This window comes from Cuculus canorus, chromosome 1 (assembly GCF_017976375.1).
Source record: "Cuculus canorus isolate bCucCan1 chromosome 1, bCucCan1.pri, whole genome shotgun sequence".
NCBI classification, from domain to species: domain Eukaryota; kingdom Metazoa; phylum Chordata; class Aves; order Cuculiformes; family Cuculidae; genus Cuculus; species Cuculus canorus.
This window is the reverse complement of record NC_071401.1, coordinates 18202468-18229926: the sequence shown is the minus strand read 5'-3', so window position 1 is coordinate 18229926 and position 27459 is coordinate 18202468. Positions and strand designations below refer to the sequence as shown.

The 27459-nt window shown below is 40.1% G+C and overlaps 1 protein-coding gene across 10 annotated transcripts in view; it reads left to right on the top strand.

Moving 5' to 3' along the window:
• TENM4 (teneurin transmembrane protein 4) overlaps window positions 1–27459 on the top strand; it is a 606655-nt gene that overhangs the window by 434173 nt on the left and 145023 nt on the right. For all 10 annotated transcript variants that reach the window (XM_054066504.1, XM_054066489.1, XM_054066498.1 and 7 more), the window contains 3 exons: window positions 17570–17671; window positions 22176–22370; window positions 26590–26790. In XM_054066504.1, coding sequence (XP_053922479.1) covers window positions 17570–17671; window positions 22176–22370; window positions 26590–26790 — 498 coding nt within the window. The remainder of the gene's footprint in view (window positions 1–17569; window positions 17672–22175; window positions 22371–26589; window positions 26791–27459) is intronic.

The following is a 27459-nucleotide window of genomic DNA, read 5'->3' as shown; positions in this document are numbered from 1 at the left end:
ACCCAAATTCATTGCGTTATACTTAAAATTTAAAGATTGCTCTGTAAACCTAGCACTCAGCTTTCTTCTAGCCACAGTGATTATTTAATGGACTTCTTTTTTTCCTGAAAAAAACAGACTTATTCCAAAGCTTCCATTAATCCCTCTCCCAGAAGAGGCATTGGTGTTGAGTCTCAGCTGTCTGCAATAGTTACCTAAGAGCTATGGACTGTAATTTGTCTTGGCAGGTTAATTAAAAGTTTAGGTCTTAAAGCAAAGTCATTAAGATCCAAATATTCCATTTTAGTGCTAAAGTTTATCTAATGCAGAAGTGGAAACACTGCTATAATACTCCATGTTAAATTTGATACCTGGAAATACACATGTTCAATCCTGTTCACTGTTAAGCAACACCAGAAATAGTTACATGTTAGCTTATGAAACTGAAGTCTTGCTGTATTGAATGCAGATTTACTTTCATTTAGTTTACTTTAGCAATTTCATTTTTTATTTACAGCAACCACCTTCTGCACAGAAGAACGTCCAGGTGTTCTTCTGAAAGTAACTTCTTTTTCCTTGTCTACAAATTCGTTTGGTTTAAAATTTCCCATCACAGGAAAATCAGTAAGGCTGTCACAGCACAAAACACTTTTAAAGCATGGACATTAGTTGTTCGTGTTTTCAAAGTGATGCTAAGTATTCTAGCCAGACTTTCCTCTTGGCCTCATTGCACTAATAATGAGGGAAGAGATGGGGAAGAAAAAACAGTCTTAATTTTTCTTTAAAGGGTAGGGGAATAGTGTGGATGATGATTGTGTCAGACTGCCTTTAACACAGTCCTGGGGGTTTTTAGTTTATACTCTGATGCACCTCCATGCCCACATGATAAGCAGATCAGTCCATGATATATAGTATATAACATATTCCATATATCCCCTCTTGACCTTGGACCATTCTGTATTTCAGTACAAGGAAGTTTTCTTTTGCTGTACATGAAAGAGCTCTGCGCCACACATGAGAATCACTTTGCCCACTGGTAGCTGTATATCAACACAAGGCTGTAGTGTCCAGGAAAAACTGTTTAGGTGCAAGCTGTGCACTTTGAAACTCACTTCAGATAAGTACAAGTCTTAGAGAGGAAGCTGTGGCTAGAATTTGGCCAGCAAAATACAGCATTTTTGTAAGTATACTTGAAAAAATGTGATAGCCTTAACAAGTTGGTACCTTTCTTCTTAGGCTAGGTTTCAACAGCTTGCTTTTTAAAAAAATCAAGGCAGGCATTTTGTGTAAATGTACTGTAATGCTTCAGAACCTTTCTAGTGTATTCGTGAGGTCTGGCAAGACACAGTTGCGAGATTTTAAGTCTGTAAATACTATAGTACTGTAGTGTTGTAATTTTTGTCAGTGCCAAAGTAAAGAGATACTGCAACCTGACACAATGTTTATGAACCGGAGGATAAAACTGCAATGCCAAACAAATAAATCAAGTCACATGTGATGGAAGCCTTAGATCTGTCAGTGGGGTGAAGAACCTGCAGAGGAATTGTGTTGACTGTCGGGGCAAGCTACCATTTAATTTGATTTCTGTGGTAAGACCATGTGGAAAAACCTCTCTTTATTATTGCACTGATGTAGGGCTTGTCGTGAGAGTGTGTTTGATGCAGGAAGAAGTAGCATTTGGTGATCTGAGAAGAGGACCAGCAGCTTGGAACTCTTGAATTCTGATTGATGTGCTAATTCTGACCCAGCCTGGGCTCATGCTTCAGCTGCTCGCCATGTAAAACGGAGGAAAGTGACATTTCCCCAGAGATACTGTGAGGCTGATAGAACTGCTGGGAAAAATGCATTAAGCCTTAATTAATAATCATGAATAATAGGAGAAAGTGTAATGGTGATCACAATGTTAAGTTTATAAAGCCCAACTGTGCAGTCGTTCCTCAGGCAAACTTCCCCTGTAAGTAAGGACTCATCTGAGTAAAGGACCATAGCTTTTACTTCAGCAATAAAAATATTGAATGGAAAGGGTGCTGAGTTTCCAAATATATCTGCTATGTTCCAACAGACTGAACTTCTCAGAGCCAATGAAATCACTGCAGGCTCTATATGACAATATCAACTGCTGTTACTGTGCAGTGCTTCTCTGGAATGCTTTAGTCTCCATTATTCCAGAGAAAACTGGAGAAAAATGGGGAAAAAAAGCATCTGTGTGGCGGTTTTGTAACAGTTAATTTCATAAATTGTGAGGCTGTCCATCATACAGTTTTGGAATCCAATACAGGTATAACTAAATCCACTTAGGAATATTAGCACTGATCTTGAGGGCAGGATACGGCAGTTTAGCCTGTTTTCTAAAAGGATGTGGAATCATCATCAGTAGAGTTAGGTGGTGTCAAAATGTGTGCTTGTTACTTGCCGCTGCATGTAAACCTGGAGAGAATATGACATCGTAATGCCTGTCAGAGCTTATACTTCTGCATGAGACAGGCAATTCAGATGGAGGGAAATAAAGATTATTCTGGGAAATTTTTCATCATTTAATAGCATTTATATATCTCATTCCTCTAAATTGCAACACCAGACATTATAAAGGAATCGACAGTAATAAATTCACCTTTTTGTAAATGACATTAGTGGCACTTTATGAAATTCCTAGCAGAAACACTTCTTTGAAAAGTGCCTTGTGGATTCACCTCTACCTGATAGTGGTGATTTATTCAGAACAATCCTGTGTAAGCAGAGCAAAATAGTAGGCTTAGGAATCAGCTGGAATCAGCACATCTGAGACAGAGATGTTGGCCAAAAATCTGCTCAGTAGAAACAAGAAACATCTGAGAGACTGCAAACAGCATCTACAGAGTCAGAGAGAAAGTGTCTTCCAGCAGCTGTTACTGCTGAGCTCAGCCAAGCTTGGCAGTGCGGGGCTGCTGAGAAATCAAAAGGAAAAGCAAAATCAGCTGCCTGTGAAAGAAGAGCGTCTCTGTTTACCAGCATGTCACCCAACAAGCAACAAGAAACACATGTAGAACACTCGTGATAGGATGCAAGGTTTCATCTCCCTTTTATCTTCTGTGAGACAACACTTAAGCTTAAGAGGACCATTGTTTCCCTTGCCCCTCTACTACTCCTAAAGAAAACTACTGTAAGTACTTTCCTATATCAAAGCACAAAGCAAGATGGCAGTGTTATTTATAAGGGGCCGTCAGCACATACAACACTTTGCAATATACATCAAAAGGCAAGCTCCCTTCTTGCAATTGCCTAAAATATAACCCACCTGCATGCAGTCCCAAGGACAGCAGTTCACATGCAGGAAGGATACCCACAGAGGACCACTTCACAGCAGGACTGAGCTTAGAGAGAAGAAATTACAGACCACAGAGGCAATCATGACACTTGCCATGAGTCTTGTGTGAGAGGTGACAGGAGTGGCTCTTCCTTACCACTTAGTGGAAGGTACTTTCACTTTACCACTTCCCCTCTGCTCCATTCTCATGAGACCTCACCTGGAGTACTGTATGCAGTTCTGGAGTCATCAGCACAGGAAAGACATGGATCTGTCAGAGCGAGTCCAGAGGGGGGCTACAAAGATGATCAGAGAGCAAGGGTACCTCGTTTACGAGAACAGGTTGAAAGAGTTGAGCCTAGACAAGAGAAGGCTTCAGAGAGACTTTATTGTAGCCTTCCAGTACTTAAATGGGGTCTACAGGAGAGACTGTAGGGAGCCTCTTTATCAGAGAGTGTAGTGACAGGATGAGGGGTAACAGTTTTAAATTGAAAGAGGGTAGATTTAGATTAGGTATTAGGAAGACATTTTTTACTGTGACCGTGGTGAGGCTCTGGAACAGGTTGCCCACAGAAGCTGTGGATGTCTCATCCCTGGAGGTGTTGAAGGCCAAGTTGGATGAAGGATCAACCAGGTCTAATGGAAGGTGTCCCTGCCCATGACAGGAAGGTGATCTTTAGATGATCTTTAAGGTCCCTTCCAACACAAACCATTCTATAAGTGTATGATTCTATATCTTTTTGTTTACCTTGTTCTTAGAAAAGGGAAAAGGAAGAGACTAAGTAGCTCAGATTTGTTTCCCTTACTGTTACTGCCTATGTGTAAGCTAACTTTATCAACTTCCAATTCATCAGGGATGCATAAGTGTGATCCACTCACAGTCTTGAAACCACGTTATTTACACTTGCTTTGCTAATGTCTGGAAAAATCTAAGTAGGTTTCATATAAATATTGAGGACTAACGTGGGGTGTGATCTGTTCTGGCTTACATTTTCTTCTAGCTCCTTAATGCCCGAGTTACTTTATTTAAAACTCCCCCATGTCCAGTTAGATCTTCAGGACTCTGAATGAGGAAAAGTGTTTTTAATGTCCCAGCTGCCCTTTTCTAAGCTTCTCCTTAGGCTGTATCCAGCAAAAGAGACAGAAAGTTTAGCAAGTACTTTGCTGAATCAGGACCTTCTAACTGTTAATAGGACTCCAACTGCTCCATGGAAGTGCTCAGTTTCGACTAGTGTTGTTCTCCCCTATTGCATGAGCACAGACATCTTAGCCCTTCCACTGTTTCACTGAGGCACTTCTGAGCTTCCACCTTGTGGTAATCCTATAGAGTTAATTAATTAATAGCCTGTTCCTTGCCAGGCTCACAACACTTTTCTTGCTCTGCACTGAAAAAGAAATATAGCAGCATGTGATAACATGGCAGGGAGGAAAATCACAACTTCACCTTTCATGTTATTGATCTCTCTCCTGCAAAATAACAGCAACTCTTTGCATGGTCTGCAAATACTTTTTTGCCTTCAGCTCTCTGTGTCCCATTACAAGCCCCTGCATGATGATATCCTATCAGATGGTCAGTGCCTTTTCTGATTACCCTCTTGTTGCTGCTATCCCTTTTTTTGATGATTTGTTTCCTGCTTTCGGCTCTTATGTAGCTTCTCTGAGTGTGGTGAAGCTTGTCGGTCTCAGTCAGGTAGTATTTAGAAAAGATACAGTCACCCAGTTCAGTTAGGAGGTGAAAAGGGCATTTCTGAGTCCCTGTCTGGGAGTGCTAGGTTTTGGGGTTTTTTTCCTTGTGACTTTGGTCTTATGGGTGACTTTAGGTTGACAGGTCTGCTTTGTTGAAAACTTACACTTATCCACAGAGTAGGTTCAGGTTGTGCTGCAGCATATGCAAGGTATCTTCCACTAAACAACCAGCTGGCTATTGTACTTAAGGTCATTCATTGAGAATGGAATTAGTCCATCAGAAGGAAGGCGAGAAGACAGCCAAACTCAGCCTAGCCTTACAGGATTAGTCCGTGCAGAAGAAAGGCAAGAAGAGAGGAGACTGCCATTTCCATTCTAGCCAAATCCATCCCAGACTGTTAGGTAGGGTATGACGCTTGAGAGCCAGAAATATGGGGTGAACTGCCTCTGTCTGAGCTTTCTGTGGGCTGCAAGAATTCCCCTCTCCAAGCAGGTTCAGTCGTGTGCTTGGTGAGATTTCGCTTTTTCATCCAGCCTATGTGTAAATCTAAACTATTAGCTTTATAGGGCTTAATAAAAAGCAAAAATAGCCTGAGCCTGGATCCAGAAGTGGAAGGAGGGCTGTGCAGAGGTGAAATTTTCACATTGGATTGCACTCTCTGTGCCCAGAAGTTTTCTGTTTGCTCTTCTAGGTAAAACAGTGATGGTGTTTTCAGATGGAAAACACCCATTTAAGACTTAAACATCCCTTTAAGACTTCAGCAACTAGAAGTCAACGGTACCTTTATCAGTGCTCCCCTTAATCTTTTTGCCTTTTCCCGAAAATGTAATGTACAGTTTCATTTCCCAGTGAAGTGAGCCAAGGACATGAGCATGTCCCAGTACTGGAGTTTATCTCCTTGTCTGCCTTTTCAGGTGACTCCTACAGATCAAGCATTACTCCCAGTTCGTAAGTCCTCTTCATCTTCATTCGTTAATGTTGGTACATGATGCTATGGCATGCTGTTCCCTAAGTGCAACCTGCAGCTTTCTGCCTGCTTCTTCTGGAACTGCAGCAGTTCCAAGAAACCTGAAGTCAGACCAGTCGTTTCAAATCTACAAGTTATTTGTGGTGGCCTTTTTTCTCTCTGCAAGTGTCTGAAACAATTCTTTTATAATAACCCTGTTTCCCAAGCAGGAAAAATTATTATTTCAGGATTTTTCTTCTGAAGACATAAGGCATCTCTAATAAAAGGGGAAATTAGGGACACATCTCAAAGATAATTAAATAATAAGAAGCCTGTAAAGGTCAGATACGTGGCTATAAAAACTTCTGCAATTGCTCTTTCCATACAGAGTGTATCTCTTCATTGACGCTCTGTGAGTAAAAGCTAGCAGTAGAAATATCTTAGCTTTAAAGCAAAGATGGAATAATTTATTTAATGTTACACAGGAGCTTATTCTTAGCTCTTTTTTAAAAATTTTGGGTTGTATATGGACACTCCTCTTTCAATAGATCTTATGATCACTACTGATGGTGGGGAAAAATAGACAAGCAGACACGTATTTTCATTTATATTATATAAAAGAAATTAAGCCCGGTTTGTAAAGAGTGCTTGGATACCAATAAGTGTTCATCTCAGTAGAATTTGGACATCTGAATGTCTTTAATGATCCAGATTTTGTCTGGTTTTGATCATGCTTTAAAGTGGTAGAAAAATGAAAGTAGATTTTTCTTTTTTGAAACCTTTGCCTACATCTGTACTTACATGGGCTGGTAGCCTTGAACTTGCTTGTCTGTTCTATTTGCAGGCAAGTTCTCTTGATCTGACAGAGCTTTTACAAAAGGTTTATTGATTGGAGTAATTACTTTAGTTTTAAAGTAAAGAAAAGGTTTATTTAATACTGAAGTTAAAGCCTTTCCTCTTTTTCTGTTATTTCTGTCCCCGTTTCTCAGTTCTGTTTTTTCCAGAACAGCAGAATTCTGCCTTAATAACACAGCATATAGTGCTGTCTGAGGGTTTCTGGAGAAATGTGTAAAACAGTGCATATGGTTTTCTTTTTTACACTTTTGTATATAGCTTTTTCCATGCACCCCAGACTGCACAGCTTGTTTTATTCCCGTGTTGTATTACTGAGCTGGTAGAACAGACTTTTCTTTCCGTGAAAGCTCCCCTGCTAAAGTACGGAAATAAGGTTGTGGGAGTTACTTGTCCACTTTGGCAAACAAAAGGAGAACCTTTTCTGAACTGGAACAACAGAATTTTTGAAGACATAATTTTCCAAAGGCTGTATTCAAATGTATGTACTGGCGTGCAAGATCACAAAAGAGAACTAAAGCAAATGACATCAGCACCTCAGGAGTCACTGGACCAATCTCTCCTTTTGCATAGTGGCTGAGTGGAATGAGAAGGACGTAGTTTGTACAGTAACTCCTGGCATATGTTGACTTTTTAAATGATAACCGCTGCTCTGTGTATTAGATATACGAGTGCTTTCCTTATCTAAGTGCTAGAACAGTCTCAGAAAAAGAGTTAAATTATGTTAAATTGATTTCTAGAGGCCTTGCTGGAGGCTCTGAAAAGGAACATGATTTGACCAAGTTCCTGCAACGAGTCTGCAAGAGGCAGAATTGGAGCCATGAGTTCTGCTTTTTCTCTGGCCCTGGTCAAAGACCACTGGGAGTGCAATGCAGTTGCCTGTGCTGAGGCGTCTGGCGGCACCTGAGATGCCCCAGGGAACTGAGGGCATCTTCACAGAGAGGGCAGATCTGACATAAAACCTAGGAAAGTCTCAGTCCCTCCTGTAGCAGAGGCTGGAGACAAGGCATCATACTTGAGAGCGTGCCCCTAGCACCAGGCAGCTGCCTACCTAAAGGAACCTCAGACGTTAATCATTCCAGACTTATTTATCAGGTTGGATATATTTGCTAGACTTTATGTAAAAGAAAGCTTAATCTTTTTAGTCTTTAATGTACCCAAAATATTGTCTAGGTTTCATGGTATTTGTTCGACCAAATGAGGTCACATTTGTGGTCTTTTTTCTGTGTGTGTATACAGAAATGGCTTGTGGTTTTTCCCCTAGAATACACCAACTTACAACATCATTTAAAATGAAATTCAAGGCCAGCTTTAGCCTTGCCCTGAGCTACAGGAGCAGAAGTTGTCGTGTACTGAACATGAAGTAACTTCACACTTGCTAGTACAGCTCCAGAAGCTGAAACCTGGAGGCTGAATAATTGTTGTTTCCGGTATTAGTTTGTAAGAATTTGTAAGACTGAGAAGGAACGAAAAAAAAAAAAAATATATTCTTTGCAATCCCTTGAGCAAGGTGGGGATATAAGAGTTTCATTTACAGGAGTGAAATTCTGGTTTAAAAATATTCTAGCTGAAAAAAAGAAAAACCAAGAAGAAAATAAGTGCTCGTAAGGTGTCTTTCTAGATCTCCAAAGCCTGGTCATTTGTATGTTACAAGTATGGGATTAAAGTGTTATTTTACTTAGAAGCTGCATTGTAGAAGGAAGAAGCAGCCCAACAGCCACTCTTTGTTTAAAATCATTCACTGACTTTTTTTTTTCCCCCAGCTAACTTCCAACCTGTGATCACATTTCAAGTGTTTTAGAACAGAGGGTTTTTTCAGATGGTTGATGTACAGTTCCTTAAGAAGTGCATTTCATAGACCTTTTCATGTTTTTAGCGTTGCTCACATTCTGAGGGAAGAAAACAGCATTCCCAGTATATCCCAATGAACAGCAGAAATACATTAGCAGGATTTTCTAAGAGTTGCCTTCATTCTGATCCTGGTGAAGTCAGAAGAGACTTTACCAGTAACTTAAATGCTAGTATACGTAGACCAAATGCTTTCAAAATCCCATTACACTGTATGCTTTCAACCATCTGATAGCTTGAGATTATAAGAATTCTGCACTGGAAAGATTTCTTGAAAAGGAAGCACTAAGAGAAAGGAATGAATCAGTGAGATAAAGCTCACTCTCAAAGGGCAAACCAAATTCAGACCAAATGTGGCTTCTAGACCAAATGTGACATAGGCTTCCAAAATGGTTGGGATTGTTCTCTTCTTTATTTACTCTCCAAGCTATTCCTACTTGGTTCCTGTTTCTGTGGTGCAGAAAAAAGGCTAGGTTTGTAGTATTTCCAGCTGGGCTTGGTGTCCAATGTGCTTGAAGTAGTGTGAGAGAGACTGACATCATTGTGATGTGAGCCATTTGAGTACCTGGGTAGATATCTGAAGCCAGATCTAAATGCAGAAATACAGACATCTCAAAGGAAAATGTGCTCACATGATGTACTGTCGAATTTGGCAAACTCAGCGGCTTTTTATGGTTTCAATAAGCAACCCAATCTGATCGCGAATGCCAAACTTTTTCTACCTCACCATCGCCTTTTAAAATGATGCAGGCTCTAGAGTCACTGCTGGCTGGAGCAGATGTTTGCTGTCAGTACACTGATGGAGATATGAGGTATCTGCCATTGCTAGTGTGTTTGTTTTAAAGTTCTTGCAGAAAAAGAGTAGGGGAGAATAACATGCAGTTGGATACTGTGATTACTGTACTTCACTCTGACTTTCCTGGATCAGGAGCAATTTGGGGGACTGTTTGAAGGACTGCCTGCCTGTTGCCCTTTTCTTAATATAGCATGCTTATACCTGCACGTGAAGGTTGGAGTTCCACTGGGGTGTGAGAGCAAAGCAAGGTTATATGCATGGATCTTTAATTAAAACAGACCTCCCAGCCTTCAAAAAAAGGAAAAAAGAATCAAAATCTGGCACAATATCAAGTGGCATTAGCAGTATCAGCATCACACTAGGTGCCCTACAGAAGAGGAAACTGTGAAAGAGCACTCAGAAATAATGACTGAATTTCCATGATGCTGTCAAGACTTTCACATCTCTAGCTGCCAGGTGTGGATTACTTGAGCTAGAAATGTAAAAGCCTTATAAAACGCAAATGAAGCAACAAAATCGAAATCTCAGCAGGTGAGGATGTACCATAAGAAGGAATCAGTCTTTTCAAACTTTAGCTGGAGGAGAAAGTGAATATTGGACCCAGCATTTCCATATATCCTTTGTTTCCAGAGCACTTTTTTTTTCCCTTTCTATTTTTTGGCTCATAATGTCAAGTCTGATGTTTTGAGATATGTGAAACCTGTTTTATCCCCTTTCACCTCCATGTCTCCCTTGGCATTGTTATCACAATTACAAGGGCAGGTGACAGTTCTCTGGGCTTAGAATCCTACCTACCCTGCAGTGAAATTCAATCGAGCAGCATCATTTCTTTGAAAAATAAACAACACTGCAAGCTCTGCAACTGGAAAGTAAATTAAATGTGTTCGCAGAGGTTCAGAATCTTCTTTGCCTTTCATGTTATACTGCCTGACTTCCTATTAAAATTATTGCTAACGTAGTCAGGGCAATGACAGGGAGCATTTTTGTGAAGAGAGATGTTATTGCAATGAGCATATAGGTGACAGCTTTATCCTGGACAAGCATGTCTAGGAGAAAGAATATGTGGCTTCTAAGGTTGCTGTGGTGCAGCAGCAGAGAATAAGGTGAAATAATGTGGTGTCCCTTCACTCTCCAATGGGATGTAATTCATTGTCACATGAGAGGGATGCTGTACACTACTCACAGCCCTTTTGCATTGATGCAGCTCACACAGAGGATTTCGAGGTCAGACATTAACCATGGAATCTACTTACCTGCTGTCCTGCTCCATGTGTACTGCCTTCCTCACAGCAAATTATCTTCTTTAGCCAGACTAGGCAGAAAGTAAGTCAGTGGACAGTCTGATACAGTAAACATTTCTCCTCTAAGTATTTGCTTCACTTCCAGTAACTTTTTAAAACTCGTGTATGTTTTTAAAAATTAATGCATCTATGTATACAGTGTGCTGAAGTTTATAAGGAAAGGGTAGAACCTTTTATTATGCCTATCAGTATATATACTGTATCTTCCTAGGCTGGTGGATTGGAAGATGTGGCAATTTACTTCAGGCTCAGCAGCTTCATATATCCTCTCACCAGCACAGCACAAAAGATTTTGAGGCTATTTCTTGTGTAAAGGTGGATTAGGCTGCTAGTGTAAGAGGCCAAACTGTGAGGTTACCTAAAAACACCCTGCTCTTTTCTTTGCCTCTCACTTCTAATATTCTTATTGGTAAAACAAGTTTCATTTTCAAACCTTCATTCCAGAAACTGAGATTAGCTTTGATTCATCAAAGTATAATTCTTCCACTGCAGCGCTGTCCCTACATGTTTCCGATGCCAAACACTGCTAGTTCTAGAACAACTTTTTGAGGTTATTGAAGGAAATAGTTACATTTGAATTCATACAACCCCACTCCACTGAATGGCATTTAATCAGTTCTTAGAAAGCAGTCCTGGTGCTTATTAACTCCCAGGAAAGCTACTGCCTTCAGCTGCCAGCTAGATAACTATTTTTTCTTTGCCAATAGATAGTTGCCTCTAAATGCCTAGGGAATGATGATGCTTGGTGGCAAGTGCAAGCTATAAAATATTTATCTCTAACACACAATTGTGTTACTGCAGCCTCTAATAGGATTTGGTGTCAGGCAAACATCTGCCTTGGCCTCTGGCCTAAAGATATAGAAACAAGCTATTAAGTTGAATGTTGCATAGTAAATAAATAAGGCGGAAATACTGTTAAAGTAGCTATACTGCTGACCAACAAATATGGTGAGTACATAAAAAGGAAGTCCATCAAGAGTCTAACAATTTGTCAGCCTCTTTAATATGTTTATTGTGTTTTATCTGGATAAAGGTAATTCATGTAGGTAATTGTAAGCCACGATGACAGATCTTTATAGGGCTCACCACAGTAGAGTTGGCTTTCATGGGGCTTTTTGTCAGCAGCAAAGTGCTCCCCTGAGCAGACCATTAGCCTTGGAGCTTTGTTGCTGTCACATGAGTCAGTTTATGATATGAAACAAACAGTATATTTGTCTATGCCTCAGATTACTAGCCTAAAAAAAAATGGGAATGGTAACAATTAGCAATTTTCTATTGAACTCAATGACATCCTTAAATGAAAGAGAGCGTAGTGTGAAGTCTTATTGTGGGCCTGGGCAGGATTGTGACAGTTTATAGGTTTAAGAAGTGATTGCAGTTGAAAAGCAAGCGATGAGCTAAAGATTTCACCCAAGTTTCCCTCAAAATCTACCAGCTGTGAGATTACATGTACTGAAAAAATGTCCCCTGAGACAAATGGCAGAAATCTTAAAGTATCTTCAGCAGCTGTAAGCTGACGTGGTGCATGCGGTAAAGTTGATTTTGCTCCAGACCATGATCTGTTTCTTTCTCTGCTTTGGTAATTAACACTTTTGAGTGGGAAGGACCTTAAAGAGTACTTCAGAAAAAAGGAGTTTTGCTCGTGGAGAAATTTAGGCTTTCACACTTAATTAGTGTTTTCCATCTCTCATTTTTATGAATCTAGAAGCTCTTCTGTACATCCTTCTCTGAGTGGGACAGGCTGGACTAGGGTAGGGAATACCTGCTGCTGTAGATGAGGCATTTCTGTACCCCTCTCAAAAAGGAGACAGTCTGTATCTGAAAGAAGTGAGTCTCATTATGTCACATTCTCTTTCTCTCAGAGGAGATCTGGATGTTCACTATGTTTGTTCAGGAAATTACTTGTTTTTTCAGTTGCTGATTAGATTTTGAAGCTGACAGGACAATTACTTCCATATGCAAGCTTCTGTTTGAAGCCACACTGCCTTAATTTTTGCTGGTGTATCCCCAGCATGAGTTGTTTTCTTTCAGGAGGTTTACTTCTTCTGCCCTTGGTTGTTGGAAGGTGGCATGGGAGCTGCATTTTCAGTGTTCTCTTTGGACACGATAGCAATACCATATGAAAGCATCATGCATCTTCCGCTGGCTGACCCTCCAATTAACCATCTTTGCCCTTACCAGCTGGTGTCAATTAGATCAGAGATTGGGAAGCCAAGAGAAACCTGTGGGAGTCAGACTGAAAACAGAGGACATATATCTCTCTAAAAAAGAATTGTCCATGGTCTCACAGTGAACTTTAACAATTAAATAAAACAAAACAAAACATTGTCATGATTCTCTAAAGCATGGCATTATTCATAATGCACCATATGGATTTTTGTATATATTGGAAATTGTCCTTACAATTACATGTAACAGCTTACAGAAGAAGTTGTCAAATGAAGACTAAAACCTAGACATAACTGCAATGGCCTGGTTTTATTTATTGATTCACAGTTTGTCACCACTGTGGCAATGTTGACTGTAGACATACTTAAAAGACAAAGAATTGCTTTGTGCCACTAACTTAAGGTCTCTCTAAAAGCTAAGAGTTTGATCTCTTCTAAGTCCCATTAGATAATAATTAGACTAAGCCCTAGCTTCTGCAACAGATGTGCAAATTTATTTATCCATTTGTTTCTTCATTCTTTCCTGGGTTCATGATGACTCCCTAATTTCTTCTGCCAAGTCACCACCATCTCCTGTTTAATTTGAAAGTTAGGTGTCAAAGCAGTGTGCATGGACTTTATATAACTTTCAGAAGGGACAGAAAGCAAGTCAGTTCTCCAGCTGGCACAGTCTACAACCACTGAAGCTCGATTTAGTCCTGGAATGAAGACACACGGTGTCTTTTGTGAACTCTTAAGTACATATGACTTGCTAATGCCTGCAATCTTCAAACTAAAAAGAAATTCCAATTTGTGATTGTACCTAAGTGTATAAATAGGACCACAGAATCGTTTCAGTTGGAAAAGGCCTTTAAAATCAAGTCCAGCCATAAGCCTAACACTGACAAGTCTGCCCCCAAGTCATTTCCCTAAGGACACCTACATGTCTTTTAAATATGTCTAGGGATGGTGACTCTACCACTAACTTGCACAGTGCCTGACAACCCTTTCAGTAACGTAGCATCTCCTGATACCCAGTCTAACCCTCCCCTGGCGCAGCTTGAGTCCATTCCTCTTGGCCTGTCCTTGTTACTTGGGACAAAAGACCAACACCCACCTCGCTACAACCTCGTTTCAGGTAGCTATAGAGAGCAATAAGGTCTCCCCTCAGCCTTCTTTTCTGCAGACTAAAATACTCCAGTTCCCTCAGCCACTCCTTATAAGACTTATGCTCTATATCCTTCTCCAGCTTCGTTGATCTTTGCACACGCTCCAGCACCTCAATGTCTTTCTTGGAGTACGTGGCCCAAAACTGAACACAGGACTCAAGATGCAACCTCAGCAGTGCCAAGTACAGGGGAATGATCACTTCTCTAGTCCTGCTGGCCACACTAGGCAGGATGCTGTTGGCCTTCTTGGCCACCTGGGCACACCACTGGCTCATGTCTAGCCTGCTATCAAACAACACCCCACAGCTTTCCAGCCGTACGTCCCCAAGCCTGTAGCACTGTAGTTGTTGTGGCCCAAGTAGAGGACCTGACACTCAACCTTGTTGAACCCCATACGGCTGGCTCTGCCCATCAATCCAGCCCATCCAGTTCCCTGTCTAGAGCCTTCCTTTCCTCAAGCAGATCAACACACACACGCAACTTGGTGTCATGTGGAAACTCACTGAAGGCACATTCAATCGCCTCATCCACATAATTGATAAGGGTATTAAACAGAAGCAGTCCCAATACTGTGCCCTGGGGAACACCACTTTTGACCAGCAGCCAACTGGATTTAACTCCATTCACCACAAATCTCTGGGCTTGGCCTTCAGCCATTTTTTTACCCAGGGAGGAGTACGTCCATCCAAGCCATGAGCTGCCAGCTTCTCTAGGAGAATGGTGTGAGAAACTATGTCAAAGCTTTACTAAAGTCTAGATAGACAGAGTGCACAGGCACTCATCCACTCATCCTCATCCACTGAGCGGGTCACCTAAATGCTCAATATTGCACACACAGCTCTCAGACTTGTTGCTCACAAGCCTGAGTGCCAAGCCTTAGGAAGCTTTGGAGTTCAAGAGGAAAAAACATGTTCTTTTAACACTTCCTTTATGAAAATACTTCTTGAGCTATTTGGGAACAGTTTTGAGACTAGGATACACTGCATGAATCTTTTCAGAGTTGATTCTCAGTAGAGAAGAACTTTTGGGAATGTGCAGAGACCTTAATTGCCCTGAGTCACACCAGGCGAGTTTTTATCCTTAACTGCTAAAAAATGTTAAGTGTCACCACTCACTGGAAGGGAAGAGTTTCTTTTCACTTCATCTCCCCTCTATCAGGCAGGTTATTCCAGGGCAAAATGAGCTAGCGTAAAATGAGAGCACTTAGAAATGTTACTTTTGACTATATTAGAAAAACAGGGAGTATCAGAGAAAGCAATGAAGTAGGATGAAAGGGTTTTTAAGGGTCTACTCTCTTATTAATAGTCTAGGGTTTTCAGGCCACAATTAAGAGTTACAGAGGTGCTTCAGTGAAGAAGGTACAATGTGTTTCATTCTCCTGTTTTTTTTATTCTTTTTGTGTTGGCCACAATATGGTATGATGCAATTAGGGCACACTTGCAAAGAAGAAAATGGGAAATCGAGGACTGAGATAGTGATATATGAAGTGCTATGTGTGCATATCACTGCATTCTTGTGAAGTAAAACACTAGATCTGTAGAAAAGGGCAAAATATATCTGAATATTTTTTTCACATGCATTACTGTTGGTCATTGTGGATGGGATCTGACCAGTTATAGGTGTCTTGGATGATAATATCTACATCTGAACTAGACCATGGGAAAAGGAAGCACTACGGGAATAGCATTCCTTAAACGAACCCTTAAGCATCAGGGAAGTTTGGTAATCTAAACACAGGTATGCTCCATTCCTGTGGTCACTCTGCACTTCTGGATCTCATTGTCCATAGTCAGTATAGTAGATGAGAAGCATTCAGTTTAAACTACATGAGACATCTAATTGGTGTACTGGGTCTTGCTTCTCTCATCCTAGGCATCACAAGTTCATCATCACCAGTACATCAGCTGAACCACACTATAAGTGCAAAATAGTATTTCCAATAACAAAGATTACCCTTTAGCTGGTATGGTGCACTGTTACACTTTGGAACAGGTGCCGTGCTTGATGCTACACTGCTTTGTAGGTGTTGCTTCAATTTTTTATTATTTTGTGTGCATAGACATACCAAGAAAGTTGTATAGATATTTTACTCCTTTACCAAGAATCAATTTAGTCCTTTAAAGCAAAAACTTGAAAAAAGCTTTTAAAATGTTTTTAATATACTATAGGTGTTGTCATAACACTGGGAGTCTGTCCTGCATCAAGCGGTGACATAGGTATTGCTCCTGATTTCAAAGGTCACATGTACGGAACCCCTACACAACATTGCAACAGCTTGCAGACCTGAGCCAGCATGGCAGTGCGATGGTGAAGTTTAATGAAACATATTCATACTGTGCTGATGCTGAATAGCATGGCCCTACTTCTTCTACTCCCAGTTTTCAGGCAGTAGAAAACAGTTCACTTGTTTTTTTTCTCTGCTGCATTAATTTTTTTGCCACCTTTTGAATTTAACCAACTCATTGAAGGGTCTGACAAGTGCCAGAACCAGTGCAAGAAGAGGAAGTTGAAACTTGTATCTAAGAGGAGACAATTAGAGGAACGGGACTGACCCTTTCAGCAACAGAAGCTGTTAAATCTCCTTGCCCATCTCACTATCTTGCTTCACAGTACTCACACTTCATATGTTCTACATATGTGTAAGTGGGTGTATGTGCATCAATAAATAACTTTTTTTTTCTAAATTTCTGCATTATTTCTTCAAGACAAGAAGGATATAAACATTGGAAAGGTGTAGAGAAGATTGTATAAAGCAAAATTATTTTCATTTTCAGCAATGAAATTAAAACATCATGAAGTTTTGAAGACTGTATTCATATGGGCTAATTTTAATTCTTCACTTACAGGATAGGTTTGTGTTTGTATTTGCTATTAAGTGAGGTATTGTATATTTAAATCTCAGTATAAATGCCTGAGTTGCTACTTCTTTATTCTAGAAAGCATGGCTGTTGTTTGATTGGAATAGACATGGCAGCTCAAGCCCGGTGTTGACTACATGCTATGGTTTTATTTCCATACACTGTAAAGTGATTGTCTGCTTAACTATAGAGCTTAAGTGTTAGAAAAATGATAGCACTTCCTTGTACCTTCCTTGCTGTGTGGAGCTATCTGATCATGAGATGTCTGATGTTAAGACTTAAAACATAAACGCTTGAAACTGGTTTTATCATTTAAAGTGGCTGTTACCCTTTATAAATCATTAGAGTACACCATGTTCTTTAAAATGTACTTCAGAAACCTCTGTTGTTTGGGGAACACCCATCCAGAAATAGGCTTCCTTTCATTTTTGATTAGAAACTACTCTGCACATTTCTGCTGCAGCTGTTGCTCTTCATTTGCAGTGATGGGAAGTTTACAAGTGTCTTTGCTACCACAAAGCCTGGTGACCAGCCGTCTGTGAAAATGCAGCCATTATTCACGGGTCTGATATTCCACCCCACCCATGACAGATGTACCACCACTTTGCTTTGAGGTTCCAGCTGTCCTGCTGTCCGGAGCCCTCCCAAACTCAGAGGTCTTGTCGTGCCTAAAGAAGTATTTGAATCCTCTTTTATGTTCCAGAATCGGTGGATAATTGTCCCAGTAATTGCTACGGGAATGGAGACTGCGTGTCTGGGACTTGCCATTGCTTCCTGGGTTTTCTGGGCCCTGACTGTGGCAGAGGTAGGAATTTATACCTGATTAACTCTTCTCATCTCTCCTTTGATTAACCTTTTTCTTGTAGTAGTTATATTCATGCCTGTGACTTTTATAAAGTACACCTCACCCATGGAATAGAATGGAAATGGCTCAGATCCATGCATTTGTTTCTTACTTGTCATGATTGCTGTGACCTTAGCAACAACACAACCCCCTGGCTGCATACGGACAGGCAAAATGTCACACTGGGTTTTTTCTCTCTGAAACTGACTTTAGAAAACATGACTTTAAAAGGTGGCATTATTGTTTGTTTAGTAGAGTACTCCATCATTGCATGACATGACCATATAGCAATACTTTCTTTCAAGACGCTGATTGTAGAAAAAGTAAGTATCTTTTTTTCATTACTGCAGGCCTTGCAAGTCTGCCTAAGCTCTGAATGATCACTGACAGCCTAGCTGTAGGGAGTGGGGCAGGGTTAGAGTCAGGCTAGGAATGGAGTAATGGCAGGAAAAAATGGATATTCTGGCCAAAAGTAAAAAAAAATGACACTGGGAAGGAGGCTTAGCCCAGCAGACAATAAAATATATTTTTCTGCTCAAGTGAAAAGTATTTTTAATAAATGGCTTTGGAATGATTTTCATTTGACCTGAAATTTTTAGGTTATTTAAACATTTTAAAAAGAAACTGAAGTACTTTTAGTAAGAACACGTTTCAGACCAAGAAATCAAAATGTTGCATGTGGGAAATGCCAGAATGCTGTGCATCAACATTTTCGAGGTCTTTTTTGGCTCAAACAGTCCAACAAACGAAGTGCAGATTTATAAATTTGCAGGGGAGTAGTGTAAAAAGTTAGTGCCCACACAAGGAGTGTTGTGGAGGCAAAAGGTCAGGCCTTCACCTCAGCCCATTTCTTCTTCAGAAAGCAGGTTGGCTCCTTCCCAAGAAAGAGATAAACTCCATCCAACCCCATGTCCTCTCCCCCTCCAGCTGATCTGGGGTCACATCCCTGTAGCCCAGCCAAGAGATAAGGACAGCCGCATACCCCACAGGCACGGAGCTCTCTGCTGAGGCGGTGTGGCCCAGGCTAAAAACCCAGAGAGGATTCAGAGTTCACAGTCCAGGAAGATAGATGTGGCAATCCCTAAGAGCTGTTCTGTCAAACTTCTTGCTGACTCAGGTTACACTTGGTTTGCATTTCCTTACACTTGGTTTGCATTTCCAAGCTCCTTTTCAAATCTGTAGAGCTGGAGACAAAAGGTTTTTTCCACCTCCCACAGCATGTTTCTTCTTACAGACCCTATCTTTAGGTAGGGGCAGAAGTTCAGGGGTTGTTCCCCTCAGGGCTCCCTGCAGAGTCAGTGGAGAAGGAGAAGCTTCTTCACTGTGAGTAAGATTATTTAAACTTTTGTTCTGCATCTCCTTTCAGAGGAGCTTACCTTCCCTCATAGACTATATTCTGAGCTTTCTCAGGCACTTCAGTCGAGCCACATGAGTATCTCCCATTTCACTAGAGTGCTTACTCTGGCTGATATGAACAGCTTTCATTTGAGTCTGTCTTTTGGTTCAGAATCGTCTGGGTTCAAGTCACAGATTACTTTCTGCCTTTAGGAGGACAAATTAATACCTGGACTGTCAAAATGCTATTTGTGTATGCATTTTCACCCACTGGGCTTGTTAAATGGATCATCCTGTTGTAAGCGTGAGATACAAGGGCCACAGCATTGGCTTCCTGTTGTTTTTCAGGTGAATCTAAAATGCTGCTTTTGAGCTATAAATCCCACAGAGGGTAGCAACTGAAGCCTGTGTAAGGCTACTACAGTACCTGTCTGTAGCCACATATCGGTCCCTGTACTGAGCAGTAGTTCTTAAGTATGCAAGTGTCTGCCCACATGAAGATTTCTAAGTCATAGATTTCCTGGGTGTTCCTTTGTTTCAATTCAGCCTTGTATCTGACCGTCCAAATGGTGGGAAACTGTGGAGCAGAAAGCCCTTCTGGTTTTAATAGTGATTAATTGTTAATACTTTATTAACCAATTATTTTAAACCACGTAAATGACAACAAATCACCAGAGATGTATTCACAGGCCTTTTGAAAGCCTATTTGAATGTGGGAAATGGTGTTTTAAAGTTCTGTATAAAGTAAACAAACAAGCAAACAAATGATCTTACACTCTGATGATAATGTTTACAACAAAAGAGCTGTGCATTTGGGTTGTTGCTACCATAACCAGACTAGAGAATCACTGTAGTTTGGGCATCTTAGATATTGGTTTTTGGAAGCTGAAAGATCAAGCAATGATTATATATGTCTTTATATATGTAAAGGAGTTGCCCAAGTAGCAGAGGAGAAAATCAGAAACTTCTTTTGTCTTCATTCATTATGTTATGGAACAAAGGGGGTCTTGTTCATGCCATTGCCTTGACATTTGTAGTGGCGCTTTCCAGGTTATGCTGAAAATGTTTTACATAGAGGGCTCTGTAGAGTAATGCTCTTATTGCAGATGGCCAGTAATTTATCTGATCTTGTACTGAGTGATCAGCTGTCTTGTCAGAAAACATGTCTTTCTCAGCAACCCCTCACTGGTTAATGGCAATTATTCTTCTTGTTGAAAAGAGCTGCGGACTATCCTCTTCCAGTGCCTTGAAAGAAAAGGCTCCACTACTGAGTATTTGAAATTTGAGACTAGGGCACAGAAAATTCCATCAGCCTAGCTGAGAATGAAATTACAGACTGAGTTTGCTGTGAACCATGTACACAACACAGTGTATCTCAAACAATTTATGACTTGTATTGTGCAAGTAGATATCTCCTTGCAAACGATGCACTTGGAATGCACCACTGCAATGTGCTTCCTTTACAGTGAAGAGAGACCTCCTTAGTAATAATAGTTGCCAAATTCCTTTTTTTTCTGAACCTCTTTTATCTTGGTCAGGCAAATATAGTTCACTGCATCTCAAACTGGCTCAACGGTCCTAGCTGGCAATGCTTTGTATTGACATTGCCATATTCTAACAAACTTAACTGTAATGACACACAGGAAAAACACACCATGGACATTGTATGATTACTACCTGATCAGGTAAGAAGAGGAGGAGAGCAGTGTAAACCTTAACTATGTAAATACCTCTTCCTGTGTATATTATGAGTAAGGAACAAGGCAAAAGAGGTATGTTGTATTCACCACATACCTAATGCAGTTGAATTAGGCAGAGGACTAGAATATTCCTTTCATGTTTGTCCTGCATAAAAATTTTCTCAAATTGCCTTTCTGAGGAGCAGATGAGAAACCCAGCTGCCCTTACCTAAGGATAATGTGCAACAGTGGACATGAGAAGTCTGTGTTGAGTATATGTCCTTGCAGCTCAGTTTAAGCAAAATGAAAAAGAGAACAGAGCTTAAGCAAGAAGAAGTTTCAAGCGATAGTAAACAGGGAAAGGCTATTGTTCCTGAGGGACAGAAATCAGCAGCTTCCTTGGAAAAATCAGAACAGAGGGTAAAAGGAGCATAAGGGGGCAGATACGGAGAACAGAAAAGGAGAAGGCATCATCAGAAAGGAACTGAAGGAAGAAGCTTAGAGAGCAGCAATTAACAGAGCTTTGATCATGGAGGCTGGGGTGTGGTCCTTGATGCCCTCTTCTTCCTTGGGAAACCTCCTTCAGTTCATCCCATCCAACTCTATCTGACATTTTCCACATTTAGCTCAAAAAATGCTTAATCCTGGGATCCATCATACCATAGCTTGAACTTGTGATCTTCCTCTTCTTCCCTTTATCACAGGGGAGGCATTCTGTATCTGGTGGGCCTTGAGAATCAGCCAACTTTGCTGGAACAAGGACAATTAAAATCTCCTTTATAAATTGATAGAAAGATCAGAAGATAGATTTGAAGAGCTTAGAAAGACTAGAGTCCAGATTTGCATTGTGTCTGATGATAAATGGAGTCCAGCAGAGGCAATAACCTAAAAAAAGGAGGACTGGAGATTAAGTTGATAGTGTGACATGGGCTAAATTGGGAAAATTGTCTCAACATGTCATTCTGGACTCTGAGCAAAGCAGTTGAAACGCAGAAGGCTAAGAATTGCAACAGAAAAAGAGGAGACTGCTCTGTGTACAGCTAAGGTCCACAGCAGAGGCAGTGTCAAGGAAAGTATGAAGTCTGGCAGTGGGTAAGGGATAGTGGTCTAAGGTCAGTGGTGCTGCTGAAAGAAGACACCAGTATGTTGAAAAGTTGGAATACAAGAGAAGTCTGAGTTTAGTTAGTGAAAACACATATCGGAGTCACAAAGCAAGGAGATTTCTAACTCAAAAGCACTGTTTATTTGTTCTAAACATTCACAGGAGCATACAGTTAACAGCTGGCTGTCATCCATGTAAAAGAACTGGTTTTGGCAAAGAAAAGAACGACTTATCCCACTGGAAACTGTAGATGGAGAATATAAATCCCTTGCCAGACTCTTGTGCTCTTTTTTGAAGTGAGAGCCACGTACAGTTGTGTTTTAATGTGATTTCTACTATCTTTACCCAGCGTCCTGCCCAGTGCTGTGCAGTGGAAATGGGCAGTACATGAAGGGGAGGTGCTTGTGCCATAGTGGCTGGAAGGGAGCAGAATGTGATGTCCCAACAAACCAGTGCATTGACATCTCCTGCAATAACCATGGCACGTGCATCATGGGGACCTGTATCTGCAACCCAGGATACAAAGGGGAGAGCTGTGAAGAAGGTATTTGCAAGATATATTCAATTTGCCTTTTGCTTTGATTGTCATTATATAATTACGCGGATGGAGGGAATACAGAATGGGACTGGCACTTAAACAGAACAGTAATAGGCACCTTAGAGATACAATAGGTGGAAGCAACATAAAAATGATATGTTGTAATAATTTGTCGTTAGCTATCATATTTGTCCAATAATTGGATGAAAACCCATCAAATGCTTCAGATAGACAAATCTAGTTGAAAGACCAGAACATCTAATCATACGTTCAAATGTTCTTATTAAAGCATCGCTTCCATTTACACATCTAAACGTATAATTACTTTTACAGTGCTTTCTTCTCTGCTCTGCTATGCCAAGTGATTTCAGTTGCTTGCATACACAAAATGGTGGTGTGTGAGAGAAAGTCCCTGATTCATGTCATCTTTAAAAGCTTAGAAGTGTTCAGGACTTGTATTAAATTCTGCTTCAAAATCAGATAATATTTTAATGGCTCTTCCATAGCTTTTTGCTTACATTAGCCCCCAAACATTTTTCTTTTACATTTAGATTTGTGGCTCAGAAACATGGTGCCTTTTAGCACTTATCTTTAATCTTTTTGTGTAGGAAGTCACCTGCCATCATAAACCTTTATCTTCCTGAGTCTGTGACTGCTTCTTATTGCTAAATGAAAAAGTGGACAGTTCTGTAAGAGTACAAAGCATTTGGATAGTAATAAAAATACATCCAAAAGTGCCTGACTTAAAGAATAATGTTCAACACTTTTAAAAACTATTCTCAGAATTCTATGTAGAAGACCTGATAAACAATTATATTTAAATTATGCTTCTACAAATACATATGTAAGGCCTCTGAACAACCTAATAGATTTAAGATATCCATTTGATACATGTATAAGAATAACAATGCTTTGAATTAATTTATGGTAGTTTTCATGTATATGGAATAAAGATTTACCTGAAATGGCATTATTTTATGAACAATGAAGATAGACTGTATTGGATTCAAATGTTCAGATGGTATCTAATCTATCAATTCTTTTGATGAGTTAAACGTATTGGAGTGGGACATCTCTGATGTAACATGCCTTCAGTGTTGGTAAATGTTAGAGATGAAGACAGTATCAGCTTTTTAAACAATAAGCCATTTCTTGAGAAATCTTCATTGTGGCTTAAGAAAGCACAATTCAATGAAGCCGTGGGGCATGCAAAATCCAAAGATGATGACTACTGAAGGATCTCTAAAGCACCTCCATAGACCTCATATTTACTAGCTCATATCTTTACTAGGTAAACAGAAATGAAAAGATCCTAATTTTGCCTCCAGACAGATGTGTTTAGTGTGTGTAAATCAGAGTAAGATATACGCTTTTTCTGAAAAGAACCTTTTTTCCCTGGTCACATTTAAAGCAGAAAAGCCAGACATTACTCAGTTATTTCATGTTATCACTGTAGCAGGGGACAGTATCAATCCCACTAGGTGAAAACTTGGAAAAGAAAGAAGAACAAAGGGAACATGATTTTTATTATGAGCTGTTTAGTATTTTTCCAAGTATGCATTTGTTTTTCATATTCAAGGCATAATTTGTATTGTGTCGTGTCGGGGGAAGTAACTCAAAAAAATGCCATGTGGGAAATCTTGAGGACTCATATATATATTTAGATCTAGAAAAAAAGTTGATTTATACTATTTTTTTAAATTGCTTTTACTTTTTAATTTCTCTTCTAAGAAGGACCATCTGGTGTTGGTTACTTGTTATTATTTCTTAGTTATTGTAGCTTCACTACTTAGTCCATGTTTATAATGGGTTTTCATTCCAGTATTTCTTCTGTCTTTTCTTCCCCCCTCCCAGAAGTTCAGCACTATTTATAAAACATCAGCCAACAATCTTAAATGAGTTTTTCTTTTCTCCTTCCTTAGTTTATTGGCCCGTATTTTATAAGGCATGGGATAAGCCAGTGAGACATTAAAGTGAAAGGAGCAAATTTAAGCGGTGAAAAATAAGAAGTTAGTTTTTGGATACTGAATAAGCCTAAAAACTTGTGTGACCAATGAAACGCAAAGCTTGTTGGAGAAAAGTGTAGAAGTACTACTAACTTTGCTTGCTTCATGATTTATGTCCCTAGCAAAGGTTCTGCACAAGGCTGAACTCTAAATGGACATTGTCCAACCAGGAATTAGACCACTTCGGACATTTTCCAAGCACCAACACAGATATATGCAAAACTCTTCTTTTTGAAAATTTTTCCAAGTCTGCTAGATTTTGTTAGCTCTACCCTCCTGCCCTACTCCCCGTTTCTACTCCTCCCAGAGCTGAGCAGCTAAATTTGTCAAACAGAAGTCCCTAAAAATATACCATTGTATTCCAAATCCTCTAAGCAATTGATTAAGAAGAAAGTAGAAGCCCATAATCCTGTCCCAGGGCCCTTCTGATGGTGCAGAAAGCCTAAAGAGATACAGCTAGTGAGGCTGAGATTAAAGTAGCCATTGTGCGTGACATTTTCTGAAAGGGCTCATTTCAACATGAAAAATGGCCTTGGGATTATGATAAATGGGGGGTTCTGACATGCACATTCCCCTCCTATAATCGTCTGTGTTAGAGCTGAGGTAGCAGATTGTCTGTCTCCTGTGATGGAGCCCCCTCTAAAACTCACCTTTTTCCCAATTGACCTTCAGAGGGGATGATTAATTGCCTGGAGGTAGCCTTGTGTCAGTTAGCCTGTGATCTTTGTTCTCTATGTTCAAACCATCTGCTGAGAACCTACGAGGCTGCTGGTCCATTTCTTAGTCCTTTTCGTACTTATTACTGCTGAGAAAGAAGAGGGCCAGGGCTCCAAGGGTCTTATGCTAAAATTGGCACACTAGCTCCCAGCTCGCTAACAGTGAAGGAGATTTATAGACTCATCCTTTCCAACCTCTTACAATTTTTGAGGATTGTTCCAGCTATGAGCAGAGCTCCAGGAAGCAAAAAAAAAAAATCCAAAAAATGCTCTCACATGCCTTGGGATAGTAATTGCCTAGCCATTACTTGTCAGACTGAGAAGGTTTTGAGAATCCAGGGATTTATCAGAGCAGCTGTTGTGTTTCCTTTGTAAGGTTTCTGGATCTTAAACAGGTCATTGGGATACTTATTAGCTTTTACGGTGGGGAAAAAAAATGAACTGCAAACCTGCTGTGCGTGCAGTGGCTGTGTTCTGCTCGTCTGTATTAGAGCCAGGAGCTGGACGGCGTTCCCCTGGCTGCTTAGCTAGTGTGACACTTGTCACTGATCCCCAGGGCAGTACCACTCACCATTTCAAGAGTTGGGAAGAGCTTCTCTAGGCTGTTTTATATGCTTTTGTATATAAATAGATGGTCGTCTTCTCTAGTCCTTTTTTGGAAGGGTGTCTGGTGCGTTTCATAGTTTTTGATTGCCAAGTGAAATTCCCCCATGGGCAGAGGAGCTGGCGATTGCCTACAAAACACATAAGTCGGGAACTGGGTAGCAGTGCATTCAGTCTTTTTGTGCATGTTGCTGTACCGTGCACCTAACTAAATGGTCTCCAATCTTGTTATGAAACTGTCTCTTTGGGGAAAAAAAAAACCAAACACATTTGAAAAACAGTATTAATTGAATAAAAATAAAACCAGAACACCAATATAAAAAAATTCTTGTTTTAATCCTTACTACAGAAAACTGTCTAAGGATATGTTAATGTAAAATTTATGTAAGTGCCTGTGAAGCCTATATAGATTTCAGCACATTCTTCAATTTAAGCATACATTTTGCTGAATAAGGACATAAACTTCTGCTAAATCTTTATGTAAAATTCTCTGAGAAAACTGGAGCTCAGCTTTGAATTCATTACTAACAGTAATTTAGGTTATTCTAATGGAATAAATGGAGGCACAATGCGTGTGCAAGGGAATGTTATTCTTATTCTGTTCTTAATTGATAATAGTCTGTTCTTGCTAGAAATATCATTTATTAATGACCGCCTGGATAAACGAATGGATTTCAATATTGAATTTTTCTTCATGTAAGCAGTTTAGGTCTCACTGCCTTTTTGGGGACACAATCTTCTTGCATGAAGCATCTGTTATGTGCACAATAGGGCTTTGCTTTCTATCTGGAGCCTTAAGATGCTATATAAATAAGTTTGTGTAGATGACAGTCTGACAGCTTTTTTTCTGAAACTCTCTTTTCCTTTTCCTGTCTGCTTCTTCTCCCTTCTCACATATAGTGGACTGCATGGATCCTACCTGCTCAGGACGAGGCGTGTGCGTGCGAGGAGAATGTCACTGTTCAGTTGGCTGGGGAGGAACAAACTGTGAGACCCCAAGAGCAACTTGTCTGGACCAATGCTCTGGTCATGGGACCTTCCTCCCAGATACTGGACTCTGCAGCTGCGATCCCAACTGGACTGGACACGATTGCTCAATCGGTAACATCAGCAGTGACTTACTGTTGTTTTTTAGTTTATTTAAACTTTGTAAAATATTCATACTTATATCTGCAAAAAGAGTGAACGAGTGTTCCAGTAAAGCACATGTAGGGCATGACTGGAAGCAGAAATTCCATAACTCAACTACATAAATAATTCTGCTTCCATTGCAGAGCATCGAGTAATATAATAAATAACCCCATTAAAGGTACCTAGGCTTGCTATTGTTCATTATGTTGCTGTGAATGTAATTGATGGTCTACATATAACTGCTTGTTCTGATGTTATTTCTTGATTATTCCCAGTAGCCACCAAAGGGTCTGTTTTGATTTTTATGAGATGACTAAATATTGTTTACATTGCTGCAAGCAAGAAGGAAGAAGTGGCAATCCTTCAGGCCTCATTCCCCTTTGAAGTTTAAGCACTGTGATTTTCTAGGCCCAGCTGAGGAGGATGAGTGTCATATGCCATTCATATTACAGGACTGTAAGCACTGTCCTCTATCAAGTGAAAATAAGTTAACTGAGTAGAAGTATTTAATAGTACAAGCACCTACCAAGAAGACAGATTTTTATGGGCAGTTTTGTGTAAAGGTCTGGAATTGAGACCTTCCCTCATTCCTCAGCTGAACGGATGTCTTGCTCAGAATCTGCATCAGGTATCTGAAAT